This window comes from Emys orbicularis, chromosome 7, assembly GCF_028017835.1.
Source record: "Emys orbicularis isolate rEmyOrb1 chromosome 7, rEmyOrb1.hap1, whole genome shotgun sequence".
Taxonomy (NCBI): domain Eukaryota; kingdom Metazoa; phylum Chordata; order Testudines; family Emydidae; genus Emys; species Emys orbicularis.
This window is the reverse complement of record NC_088689.1, coordinates 103,939,470-103,953,981: the sequence shown is the minus strand read 5'-3', so window position 1 is coordinate 103,953,981 and position 14,512 is coordinate 103,939,470. Positions and strand designations below refer to the sequence as shown.

At 37.9% G+C, this 14,512-nt stretch overlaps 1 protein-coding gene across 1 annotated transcript in view; it reads right to left on the bottom strand.

Moving 5' to 3' along the window:
• Positions 1-7,592, bottom strand: part of CACNA2D3 (calcium voltage-gated channel auxiliary subunit alpha2delta 3) — a 729,039-nt gene extending 721,447 nt beyond the window's left edge. The window contains exons 1-2 of the mRNA XM_065407986.1: positions 7,480-7,592; positions 6,770-6,851 (exon numbers count right to left, since the gene is read on the bottom strand). Coding sequence (XP_065264058.1) covers positions 6,770-6,851; positions 7,480-7,592 — 195 coding nt within the window. The remainder of the gene's footprint in view (positions 1-6,769; positions 6,852-7,479) is intronic.
• Positions 7,593-14,512: the final 6,920 nt, after the last annotated feature.

Sequence of the window (14,512 nt, the reverse complement as noted above, 5' to 3'; positions counted from 1 at the left end):
GCATTTAACATGCGCGATTTCAGCTTTACGCGGTCGGCAAAAACAACAAAAAAAAGAGAGAAATACCAATTTTAATACTGTACCTGTAGTGCGGGCGATTGCGCCCGCCATTGAACTCAATGTAATTTTGACTATACGCGGTTTTTGCTTTACACGCTGACCGCGGAACATAACCCCAGCGTAAGATGAGACAGACCTGTATCTCTTTCCTCATGCAGTGTCATGACACTTGCACTCAGAAGTAATGCACTGAAGATGGGTCACTGAGATTTGGGGGCTGGCTGTTTGCAGAGGGGCTCTTGTCTGAGTCCATTCCTTCTGGAAATCGATCTGGGTCCCTGGTTCTCTTAGAACAAAGTAAGATGCATCTTTTTTCTCAGGCTTTCTACCAACTGCAGACTTGGCATTTAGACTGAAATTCACTGTACTTGGTATTTTCAGAGTAGGTGGCTAGGTGCCAAAGTGGGTCACAGAAAATAGCCACTATATTTTGGAAAAATATTATATATAATCTAAACTATGTAAAGTGCTCACAGCTACTATGGTGATGGGACCTTGTAAGTGCATCTAGTAGCAATCATAACATTTTATGCAGGCCTTTTGGTGAATTTCTATAGCAACCTAGAGTATAGTTCTTCCTATCAGTACATAATGTCTGTGTTCTACAATATGTTAACCATTTATTATTTTGAAGTGTCATACCCTATAGAATGGTAATGACATTTGCAAGTGTAGAGTATTGATTAGCAGTTGCTTAAAAGTGAATCACTATTACAATGCGGCATCTGTTCATGGCTCTACCTGTCGTCACTGTCAAAGTAATTTGCATGGAGACTGGCTCTTTTAACCTTGAAATGTTAGCATTTTCCAATACAGGATGTGAAAACAAACAACCATAAATGCATTAAGTGAGGAAATTAGCATTCATTTCCTTTCAAGAGCTAATGTTTTCCAGTTGGATTGTCCACTTAAAAATTTCCATATTAAAAGACACCATTCAAAGTACAATGCATGTACTGTAAACTTACTGAAACAATCTCATATTTCCACGGTATATCAACAGCAGAACACTTTCACCTTTAATAATAAAAGCAATGGGATCATTCAGTGCTTGCAAAACCTATACAAATGTAGACAGCACTGATGTGAATAAGCAGCGAATGCAATATGGCTTGAAATGACATTTTCTTTTAGTTAAAAAAAAGATGTTAAAAATCACTATTGAGACTCAGGCAAAAATAGACTATATGGTAGATCATTAAACTATGGTTCACATTCCAGTGCTGTCGGTTAGGGAGGCTAGACACTCAGGGTGTAATTGTGGCTCGGCTGAAGGTAATGAGAGTTTTGCCATTTACTTCAATGGAACCAGGTTTTCACCCCCAAAAGGGAAAAAAGAGAATCCTCTGTCTGACTGAGGAGAAAACATCGAGCTATGGAAAGTGAGAGAGCGTACCCATATATTACAACTAGATCCATAACTGAGATTAAATAAGGACCTTTTCCGAAAATGTTTACGGTGTGCTACAGCTTCTTCAGTGCAGTAGACTGCAAATTGGTACCACATAAGCATCTCTGTGTTTTGTTTTTTTCTTGAGGAAAGGGAAACAAAAAGCATCCTTCCAAGGGAATTCACTTTTATGTCTCTATGTAATATCCAAACTCATTAAATGCTTGGTAATCAGTTTGGTGTGGAGAGTAGCTTTCTGGGGTATGTGGCTCAAATAAATGCACAGATTAAAAGGAGATGGAATATCAAGTGATGCATACAAAAAAAAAGCAATTTCTTAAAATGACTCAAGCAAAAATCTAGGATTAAACTGTTTTTATATCCTTGCACGTATCTCTCTATCATTTTGTAATGACAATTTTTATTTAGTTATATGAGGCACCCAGAAGTTTTGCTGAGCACAAACTTGAAGCTATATAATTATAATTTACTTAATGTGATGTTGGTACTATATGATTAATAACATTTACCTTTTTTTAAAAATCACAAGCATATTTACTCCTAACATTATTTTGATATTATTCACTTCTTACTAAGAAGACTCAATATTGCTTCTTTGCAAGATCAAAATTAATAATCAAAACTGGCATAAAATTTAAAGCTAATGTCCAAGACAATAATTTATGCCTTTGCTTTAATTTGCACTATCAACAATATTACTGACCCTTACCCCAATACAGACAATAGTATTCGTATTACCTTGAATTAAAAATAATAATAAAAGCAAGGTTTTAAAAAAGTGAGCCGCATGAGGGGGGTAAGAAATGCAATTAATGTCAAGATAATTGGACTAAATTTCTCTGAATCAATATAAAGTGAACTTTTTTGTCACCATTATGTGTTTTAAAACTAAAGATAGATGTACTGCATGAGTCAGATGCACCAGCTGAATACTAATTGATCTAAATCACCCTGTTATAATAAGGTTGTACTGACATTTCCATAGTTGTAAGAAGCTAAGAAGATACAGCACCAAATCTATTCAGGAAAATAAAATGCAATTTTAAAACTTTAAAAACAGGAATGTTACGTTGACTGGAAAAATGCTTTGAGAAAATGCAATGATTTGGGAGGCTCCATTATATGGAAGTACTTGAAGTAAGCGGTTGACATAGTCATACAATACACACTGTTAGAATTTAAGATAATAGGCAGTTAAGTAACAGTGAAGGTTCAGTTTAACACCTTCCATAAGAAAAAGAAAGCTTTGGATAAACTTGTATTTAGCAAGAAACCCAAATAGCATGTGCTGATAAATAAATGGCTGTTTTTATATTGCCCCTATATCAACTGATTAAATGGAATATTGCCAATTCCGGCCTCAAGAAAGGAATGTCAGTGCACTGTGTATGAAAAAAATGACTCCCCAATAGAAACCTGAGAAAGCGTAAACCAGGCTAAAGAACCAGCCGCTCTACAGGAGCTTGAAGAGCTTTACTGCGTAAACCCCAATTATTTTTAACATTAAAGGAAGGTGCATCACCTGTGTTTCATTACCACCATTCTGCTGCAACAGTATTAAATTGGAAACCGTTATGACTATGAACTTTAGAATGTGAACAGCAGTGTTTCCAAACAAAGCTCTTCCAGAATTCTTATTACAGCAGGTTAAATAAGCATCTCCACTGAATTTAAATCCTGATTTGAATCCTGCATGTAAAAATTCTGGCTATTCCAGCAGTCTATGCTAGCATATCTGTTGCAGTTCTAATTAGCTATAATCACAATATTATAGAGATATGGCTTTTAAAAGCATGTCAAGATGAAAAGTGAAGCTAAGGCTTTCTGGAAGTATAAGGGAAACAATAGCACATATCACACAGGACAGTTAATTAAACTGAACCTAATCCTAGGACCCAGCAGTATCTGCTAACTAGTTGAAGAGTATGCGTGTCTCTACTGCAGCATGCAGACACTTTATTTTATGATACCAAATCTAAATGATAAACTGTAAAACCTCCCTAAGTTAAAAACATCTAAGCAACAATAGTGTTCTGTTTTCTCTGTTGGGTATGTCCTGAGTACCCAATATGTTCATTTCCTTTAAAGATAAATAATGCAGTATAAAAATCAATTATATTCATAAAAAGGTTAATTTGTTTAAAAACAGCTGGTCTTGAATTCTGCAAGTTAAACATATATGAACAGTCTGAATTTCATCGAGAGCAGAATCTGGAGGAAATCATCACCATCATCATATGCCCCATATTTTTATAAGGGCATAACAATATAGCCAGACTATAGAAGTAGCAATATAACAGAATGCTGAAATGCCCCGTCTACAGATATTTCAACTTAGTTATATAGCTGTAAGCACAAATGTATATTTATTTACATAGAGATTGCTTCAGAATGATGAATAACCATCACTTCTACGCAAGTTGCTACCAAAAATTCAAAACAGTAATGCTTAAAGTAACAATACTTTAGAATAATTACTAACTATTAATTGTAATATCTTTGTGAAGTTTGGCCTTAGAGATTAACCTATTTAACTTTCATATTAAAATTTAATTTAGCAAGTTGTCCTATGATCCTCAATATATAAAATAGTCAAGAAGCATTATGTCTAAATATAGTCTCAATTTCAAATGTATTCCTGTGAAATAACTTTGCTTATTCCACATTAAGACAAAATGAACTGAATAACCTTTCATATTAATTTTTCATTTAGAAAGACTTCAGAATACTTTGCAACTTAGAAATTTATACCAATCAGGTATACTGCCTTTATAAATGCTTTATAACTCCATCTGCTAATATTTTATATTCCTAATCGTAACGTATTGTTTCATTCACAGATAATGTGATAAACAACAATTAAAGTAAACTCACAACATTATTTTAAAATGTACTAACTCTAGAAACCCAATTCTGTCAGAATAAATTCTAAATAGATCCTTAAATTGTTGGACACTGGAAAAAATGTTCATGTTTGGGATACTGATGTATTATCACTTTGTCAAATGTTGTGATTTATTCCACCACTGACTTATGTGCACTGAAAATTATTTGCATTTATACTTTTAAATCTTCAAGCTTGATATGTGTTCATTTGCACAAATAAACTGAAGAAAGCTGAAGTATAAAACTTTACAGAAGAATATTTGTAAAAGCATTCTACCATCCAGGCTCATCCACTACCATCAATGTAGAGAAATGCAAAGTTTTAGCAAACAGGTCCCAAATGGAATTTAAAATAAAATTAAAAACGCAATTACGGCCATCAAGATGCTGGAGGGAAATAAAATCCTACTGTCTGCAATACAGCCCTAAATACCTATCATATTATGAAATACCAGAATAAAGGCAAAGAGGCAAGAAATTAAAAACAAATATCAAGGAATAAACCCACAATGGTCAAGCTGTAAAAACAACAGAAACAGATTTGCTGGTGAATTAAAAAGGATGCTGATGCAAAGGTAAAATGAGCATTGAGGTAGCTTCCAGTCACCTACAGCATAACAACCAACAGAAAGAAATCTTACTACTTTAGGGGGGGGAAACAAAGGAAAATACTGATATGACCACTTCTGTAATAATGTATCTAAGTGAAGAAGAGAAGAATGATTAAGAATCTATACTGACTCTATGGTCTTAACAGCTTTGAGAATCAAAATGTGTTCTGAATTTTGCAATCAAACATTGGACAGTTTATCTTCAGTAGATAAACTTTTAAAATCATGTTGTGTATGTGCGCAAAGGTTTACACTAGTGGACAAAGTTAAATAAGACCATATTAACTAAAATGACATATCTGGCAATGCTCAATTAAAAATTAACATATTCGAACAATATTAGATAATTTCCAAAACATAAAATATGTTTTAATTAGATACTGGTCAGCAATTCAAAAAGATAACGTTATTGTGTTTTCTGATTACAAAACTGTTTATGCAGGAAGCATGATGGCACAAACTATACAAAGAAGTGTTTAAAGTAAGTATAAAATATGAAGTAGGACTACAATGAATGCAGAGTGTCTCAAAGGTTAGATTAAAATAACTGTATACCGAAAATGCTACATTCAGACAATGTAATGGCCTTGAGAAGCACTAAGACGCCAAATACTTTTGCTCTTAAGAGCTATATATTTTAACTTAATGAAACTCAATTTTTGCAATACTGGGAACCACAATATTGAAAGCATCAATTCCTTATACAGTAAGTACTCTTATATAGCCTTAATAATCAGTAAGATATTGCTGCAATTTTAATTTTTAGCATAAACTTTTTGAATCGCCAATGTAATACATACTGTCTGTTGCATAACTTCCAAAGGATATAAATACTTTCAAAATATGTGCCATAAACAATTACCACACAGCATGCATAACTTGTTACTTTGGACTAAAGTCCTGTTTGGAAAAAGTTTCCTGATAAACTGAATCATTGGCATTCATATACTGGAAATTATTGGATTCCAATATCATGCTTTGAGGATCATATATTAAATGCTGCACAACTGCAATACTGAAGTCTTTTAACCTCTCTCTCTAATAATTTTTAATTAATCAACCACTATAAAAACAAGTTATCTCAATATGGAACTTTTATCAGAAGATGCATCTATTCTAATTTAACTGTGCAACTTTATATTAAAGTCTTATAATCAATTCTGTGTTCTCATTACTCTTCAGAATTATGTAGACATAAACCAATTCCTCAAGTTTTTGCATTACTTCACTAGGTTATTACCCAGCTGTGCAGCTGAGCAAGAAGATAACCACATTCATTCCCCTTATCTGTAATGATGTAATACATCCCAGCACTGGGTAGAGATGATTGGGAAATAATGGGATTGCAAAAACAGCAGAGATGATAAACAATGGTAGTCTTCTTTCCCTAATACAGTGGACTGCATGCTTACAACACAGGATGCAAAGAATGATAAAATATGCACTAATTCTGCTCCTTGAATGAAGTTAACATTTTTCACAGAGAAGCCGCTGTTTCCATGCTGAAACAACATCATCACACAGTAACAAGAAGACAAAATAGCTATGTTCTAGGCTTCACTGTGCACTTCACGAGTAAGTAATTTTGTTTGGAACTGAATTCCATTAAAAATCACCAGATAATCAGGAAGTCTCCAGCCAGTGCAGTGCAAGGAGACAGCAGGGCCTAGGAACTGTATGCAAAACAAAAAAAGCCCTCTAACCAAAGGATGTGCTGCTCTCCCGCTTGTTTAGAAAACTAAATCTGCCTCCATTTTCTGTGCTTAAAACCATTGCTTACTACAACTGGAGAGATCCTTACCTTCTGCAGAAGCTGGGAACCTGAGTATTTAGCTGCGATGGATTTGATCTCCCCACCAAAAGCTGAGGCCCAGAGCTTTACACTGTGGGGAGCAGGGGGAAAAAGACAGGAAGAAATGTAATACACATGTTACAGTAGGCAACACACACACACACACAGAGCTACAGCCTCAACTGCACTCTGAAGAATCTAAGCAATGTTGCCTTAAAAGCACTGTTAGGAAATAACATCAGATCAAAAGAACAGAGGAGCTATTCACAAGTGCAAGCCCCAAGATACATGTAGTTCACATCATACACCAAGGTAAGGCTTTGGATTTCAAGCTGCTTAAACTGCACTTAAAAATAAATAAACTAATTTGTAAAGAGACAGGTTTTTGCATAATCTCTAACATACTAACTGGCTGCAAGAAGGAAGATGAAATAGCGGGATAGCATTGGAAGCTGAGAAATCAGCATATTAGAGTGAGTAAATGCATCACCTCCAACACAGACAGGCTTTTAACTTTAGTTTCTCTACCAGTTTACCACCCACCCCTAAAATAAAATCCAAGCATCATTGGCACTGGACTCCAAACAGAACCGGCAAGGGAATAAAATGCTCTGAACAGTCAAACATCTGCAACGAACAACAACAAAAACTTGGGCACCGGGGTTCCAAGTTCTCACCCCTGGAGCGTGGTCGGAGAGCAAAAACATGAAAACACTTACACCGACAAGGGGATCTGCTGCTCCGATCCGACCACATCCACTAGGGCTGTGTTAAAAGCTGTCCAGAAAATAAAGAAGACCCCCCAAAAAGCCCGGAGTAGGTTCAAAATCATGGTTTCTCTCCGAGGCTGAGAAGACTTGGGGAAATTCGAGCAGAGCTGATCTCAGCAGCAGAGCTGCTTGCTAAAGCCTCTCTCCCCCACCCCCCACCAAAGCAGCGCTGGGGAGGAAAAAAAAATATCACAGCTCCATCCTCATCCCTCCCAGGAATGGCCCTCTCTGGATAATGGAAGGAGAGGACCAGAGAAAAAAGCTCTAATGACTTGAAAAAAACTATTGTGTCCTTGGTAACAGCGAAGCGTTTCCCAGCCCTGCTGCAGCCACTTTGCATGTAGTTCTTTACAACTCCGCAGTCAGCAGTGTGCTGGAGTTACTTCAGTGCCCTGCTGCTGCTCCAAAGTGCCCTTAGCAGCGAGCAAGCAGCCTCTATTGATTCCAAGCGGGGAGGCTGCCTCCTTGCAATTACTGCTCACTTTACGAATGGAAAGCTGCCTACAGGTCTCCTTTCCCTCGCCGGTAAGCTCCAGCCTTCATCCCAGATCAAGTCAGCCAATGCACTGGTTCAGTGGAGCAGCCTTTTAGTGGGATAGCGCGGAGAGCCAGAGAGCGCAAAGCAGGCACAGGAGAGGGACCAAGGGCCAAGTGCCAGGGTCTGGCAAAGTCTGGAGGAGCTCAGAGTGCGACTCAGCCCTTCCCGGGGGGAAGCTGAAGGGAGCAGTGCACATTGCCCTAGGGGCTGAGCTGGGAAGGGCTCAGCAGGGCTGGCAGGAGCGGGAGGGGGGCTGCGTACACCCCCCGGAGCCCTGGCCAATTCAGACCGTGCACTGCTGCAGGACAAGCATCTGTCACCCAGCCCTACAGAGGAGACGGATGGCTGGAGCTCAGCCCCTCGCGCCGAAACCAGCTGAGCATCCCGGCCGCAGAGTCGCCGCGAGGGGGAAGAGGACGGGATGAAAAGACAACAGAGCGGATCCGTGGCGAAGGGGCATGTTGAGACGCAGGAGCGGCGGATTCCGGGCTTAGGTCAGGTTCGCACACTGAACTGAGTCGTATGGTGCATGTCCTTGGGCACGAAGGCACGTTTGCAGCGTCCTCCCTGGCTGAGCGCTGCAGCGAGTCGCTCTCCGAGAGATCAGGACGGGGAAAGGCTTATGAATGAAAGGAAATGCAGCATAAGTAAATCAATGCAGGCTAAGGGACTGGAGCCTATGAATGAATTATTAATTTGTGCTTGTGGAGGAATCCCCTTAGTGAAGTGGGCATAGGAGCACAAGCTATTCCAGAGAGAGCAGCTGGGGAGCAGGAAGGATTGATCCAGGTATTTTGGTGTGTTTTAACCTCCCCTTTCCTTGTTTCTCTTCTCTTCTATCCCCCCTCCCCCACTCCCTCCCCCACCCACTTTCCTTGTAACCCTCTACCTCCAAAAACTAAAGACTTAAAATAGCTTTGAACTTTAACGTAAATAAGCATACCAGGCATTAAAGATGATCTGAGCATGGGCTGAGTCATGCTTACACTGTGGTAGAGAGCTCAGGTACTGCACAGTATCTAGAATTCTAGTTCACCTAGCTCGGTAGTTGGAATTCATGTCTAATTAGACCATATTCCTTTGTACACAGTGTACTTTCCTTGTTTAGCCTTTCCTCCCTTGAGGTTCGATACACAGTACCGGTACTTTGCTTTCACATTAACTTTTACAAGTGTGCTGAACAGCTTGCTGTAAATATTACCATCCCCTTCCCATACCTGATTGCCACAGAACGTGTGTCCTGGCCAAAATGTAACTGCTGTTTAACAAGATGACCAAATCTCAGGAAAAACTGAAGATTTAAGAAAAAAAAAAGATAAAAGGTTCTAAGGCAAATTTGTACAGTTATTGGGAAAGCTTGGCTTTTAGCATTTGTTACCCACTACAGTACTCATTCCCCCATGTGAAGTAGATTACCCACATCTTCAGTCTTACCTTGGTTAGGAGGGGAAATGTAAGTTTTTATTTTGTGGTTTGGGGCTACCCATATGACTGTGCATTAACGATCCCCTGGGTCTGCAAATGTTAAAATCTGTGTGATCCAATGAACATTTGGTAAGAAATGGTTTAAATATACTGCCATATCACCAGGTGCTCAGCCTACCTACAGGCAAAATGTAAAAACCATGTATGGATGACTAACCATGTATGATGAATTATACACCCTTTTGAACATGTCCTATAAACAATAAAACCTTTTCAGTACACTAGAGACTGTAGACCTGCAGAGATGCTTCTCCTACACACGTTTGTTATGCAATTTTTAAATTTTATGTCAGGAAAGTAGTTTGTATGGCTTTAACTCCTAGAACACAAGCATATTTTTATATGAAAACTGGGGTTTTTTTGTAGCTTAGTCCAACATAAAGTACACTGTTTACAAATGTGGTTTAAATATGAACTGGCTTGGTTCTTCAAAACAGTTAGCTGAAGCCTTCAAAACATTTTTAAAGTATATAATGTATTTGCAGATGTTTGACGGATATTTCGGAAATTGCAACATAAAATATATGTGAAAAATCATCACCAGCTAATATGATGGAGGCTTACAATAGCACTGAATTACTTAAGTCTTGACTCTATGGATTTTTTATTTAACATTTCTTATATATTTTATACAAGGTCTTATTCACAATTAATAGTGTGTGGGGGGTGCATCATTGAATATTTGTACTGTCATAATACAGGAAAACTTACTTTGCCCCCTCCCCACACACAATAAAGACTTATTAAACAATATAGCAATGGCCAGTTTGTTTTTGTCACCAGATGTCCATGTTCCATTACTACACTGTAAAATATTTTCAATATCTTATTCACTTATGTACTCTAGAATGTTCCTGCAGCTTTTTGGAACTTTTCTGTCATGCACTAAATCGACTGTAAACCTGTATTATTCTGAGTTGTAATCATGGTTTAACACATGCATCATCATCATAAGCCACTGTAAATACATATTACACAACGGGCATGCGGATGTAGTATCCTAGCCTGACTACTCCTCCTATTCAAGGCATGGAGATCACTGCATTCAACACATCCAGCTTCAACATTATACCACCATGATGTGGAAGTTATAATGGCAATGGAAGTATCACAAAGCAGAAATACTTTTTTTCTAAATTGAGGGCTCATAATGATCGGGGGGGGGGGGGGAGAGGGAAGGTAAGTTGTCTACCGAAAGGTATTGTGGGGTGTTGATTTGTTTTTAAATTATTTACACTGATTGTTGTAGGTAAAATGAAAGCTGTAGGTGGTAAATGGAAAGGAAGAATCTTATTCCAGTTTTATGTTAACCAAGTCATTTAAAAAAATCCTGAGGTGAAAATATCCATAAATGGATGATATTACGTTGTGGTTCACAATTTAGCATAACCTAGTGATAGTCTGGAGTGAGACAGGAGATGAAGTCACCTGAAATTTAAAAAGATGCATGCATGGCTATCAACTTTTAACTTCTGAAATCATTTTGTAGTTATACTGGTTTACTCACAGTGACCCTAGGCACCCCTGTATTCACACACTACATGTACCACTGCAATAGTATTTGTACAAAATATGCCTTGTGAGGTACCAATGAAAGCTAATAACATGCTGATTGTTAATATTATTGTAAAATGCATGTGTTAACACATGTGAAGTTATGAATTCCCTCTGTATGATGTTACTAGGACATATTTAAGACTAGACAGCCTAGTCTAGGTAAAGGTGATAAAGAGGTCCTAGACAAAGGAATGTGGGTTTACCTCACTTTACATATTAGTGGTCAACAAAGCCATTGAGCTAAACTGGCAGGCCTTATCCTGAATATGAGAGAGAGAGAGAGAATGATTTAACAGGACCCCTGCTCTCCATAGACACACAGGAGATTGAATCCCCAGGAGGTCTTCTTGACTTGCAAGACAGACATCCCTTGGGGGATAATAAGGAACAGAAAGAGACTCCATCTTTATCCTTCACCTTAGGAGACAAAGGAACCAAGTGAGTTGATCTCTGTGATGGGTCCTGGCCAGGCTGCTCAGTGAAAGCTGAAAAGGAGACTGTAGGTGAGAGGAACCATATTGAACAAAAGACAGTATGTTGCAGATTAAGCTTTAGTCTTTGAGATATGTTTTCACTTTTATTTGCTTTAGCCATTTCTACCTTTATCCCTTCTACTTGGTATTACTTAATCCATGTTCTTTTGTTAATAAACTTGTTTTACTTTCATTATAAATCTTCACTGCTGTGTAAGTTCAGTAAAGTGTGTGCTTCTAAAAAGCAAACAGGTTACACTGTTTTACTGTCTCTGCAAAGGCAGTGAACCTAACACTTCCTCTGTGAGGGTCTCGTGAGAGGGACTGATCCCTGCAAGTAGCATGATTTTGAGGTGAATTCGGGGCAAGAAGTGTTTTAAGGTCATCCTGCAAGGAGTAACCAGGTTGGGCAAACCCAGGGTGATGCTTGTGACATGCTGGCAGGCTGTTGGGGTCAGAGCTGTACAGTCACAAGACACCCTGGCAGATGGTGACCGAACCTCTTACTGGCCTGGGTGAACCCCAAAATGTCTCACTCGTGCCTTTATCACTGCTGAATCTGAGAGAAGCCTTCAGAAGTGCCATGTGCCTCTAGAAAATATGCATACAGACAAAAATGTTATGCAGTGATGCAAGGTGACAAAACTTGTATCGTATTTGTATTCTGTAACTAACTTGGAGTCTCAGAAGCAAATACTAGTACATTACTGCCTATAAGAATGAAGACCCTATCTCAATGGAACCTTGAAGCCAGTCTGCTTTCACTAAATGGTAGTCTCAGGGAGTATGATTCCCCACGCTGAGCTAAACGTTGTCTAGGGTGACCAGATGTCCCGTTTTTAAAGGGACAGTCCAGTTTTTTGGGACTTTTTCTTATATATGCACCTATTACCCCCGTCCCGTTTTTTCACAGTTGCTATCTGGTAATCCTAATGTTGTCTAATAACTTAGGTTTTTCCCCCCTCCTTTTCCAAGGATGTAAAGTCATCTCATCTTTTTCTTATTCATAGATGATCAAGCAAAAGAGTTCACAGTGCTTTACAAACACATGAAAAAGTTCCTACCCCATCTCCCAGAGGTTGAAATCTAACTAGAATATATGATACTCCAGATAGCTTTTCAAAGGGTCAGAGGGGAGATGAATGTTAGAAGCCATCACAAAAGAACAGCATTTTAAAGAAGGAACTGAGGGAGTTTACCTGGTGAGCAAGAAATGGAAGATAGTTCAAGGGATAAGGGTGGGGTGAGAGATGATAGGTAGGCCAGAATAGAAAATGGAGACTAAAGGTCCATTTTGGTAAACAGGTGGAGTAAGGAACCATCAAAGCGATTCCAATGCCCTTCCCTCTCTCCTTTCAAATATATTTGCACATGTAAAAGAGTGAGGTGGGAAGAAAAGAAAAGAAAAGAAAAGAAAAGGGTCGTTCTCAGCTTTGCAACATTCTTTGAGATCTTTGATGAAAGACAGGGTTTTGAGCTTAAAGAAAGCAATTAAGAGAGACACTAAGGAAACATATGGAACAGGGGTGGGGAGTAGGAGGAAGTGAAGTAATTAATACAAATGTTTATTGTATTTCTTTTTTCTGACACATCCTCTCAACAGTGAGCCCTACCCAGATAAGAAAATAAATGCAAAAACCTAAAAAGTGGCCAAAGAAACCTATAGCAGAAAAATGCAAGCTACAGCTACGTAAAATTAAAAAAAGAAAAAAAACACCCACAAGAGTTCATTTTATTTGCCTGTATTCCATAAGAGTTAGAAGATGCATATACTGCAAAGCAATGGAAAGATATGTCCTAGTTGGATTGCACAGCTGCTAACATTCACACTTTGTGGCATACTTCTGGGAAGCTGAAGGCACAGAGATTGTAATTCTGAAATAGGTATGTTTTGTGTAATGATCCTTTCATTTTATAAAATAAATGATACCAGGATTTTTTTCTTCTCTGAAATATATCTAGCCCCAAAGCGACCCAAATAAGAAATGGGAGGAAAGAAGGAAGAAGCAGAAGAACATGAGGGGATATGGTTGCTGTATACAATAAACATAATATGGTGCACTGTATTGAAAGATCTTTCTTGCCTTTAACTTGCATGTGACTTTCATTTCTCCATTCTTTCTTCTTTCACATATGTTTACATGTGTAAAATGGAAAGAAGTGAACGAGAGGGATACGATAATGATCGTATCTAAGCCTCACAAAGCACTTTAAGACCCTCACATGAAAGGCACAATATAAATGCTAAGTATTATTATTTGGAAACACACCAATGGTAGAAGGATTGATAAAATAATGCTTTAAAAATCTTTGGCTTGGTTTTATCTGGCATAAGAACACAGCTTTTATTTGTTTCAAGTGAACTGGATGTCTGAGTGCATGTGTGTATATGTCTACATATTAGACTATTCTGTGGCAGACCTAACATATGCACATGTATTGTTGGAATTTTATGAAGCTCCCTAGTGTATGAGACTAAGTGTTTTATTGGTACGGGAATGCTAATTATTGACTGATCCCAACCCACTTAGGACAAAGATTGAGGTCAAGTAACACTACTCGTAGGATTTAGTGAATACAATACCACATAATGTGCATGAGTTAGTGCCTTTCAGACTTTAAAAAAAATAGGATTTATAGCATATTATAGAGAATTCAATTATAAAAATGTGCCATGTTATGTCTAAAGCTATGTAATGTTACTTTTCCATATATAATTTATTGTTTGTGATTCACTATAGATAAGATATTTAAATTTTAATTCACAAGAGTATTCATAGGATATAATACAAGCTATGTTTATAACTATTGCTGGAGAACAATGGCATTAAAATAAAAAGCTGTATAGAAAAGCACAAACCCCTCAAAATATACTATCAGGTCAATATTTTGACTACACATTATCTTCGGCATATTTCAACCCAAAATA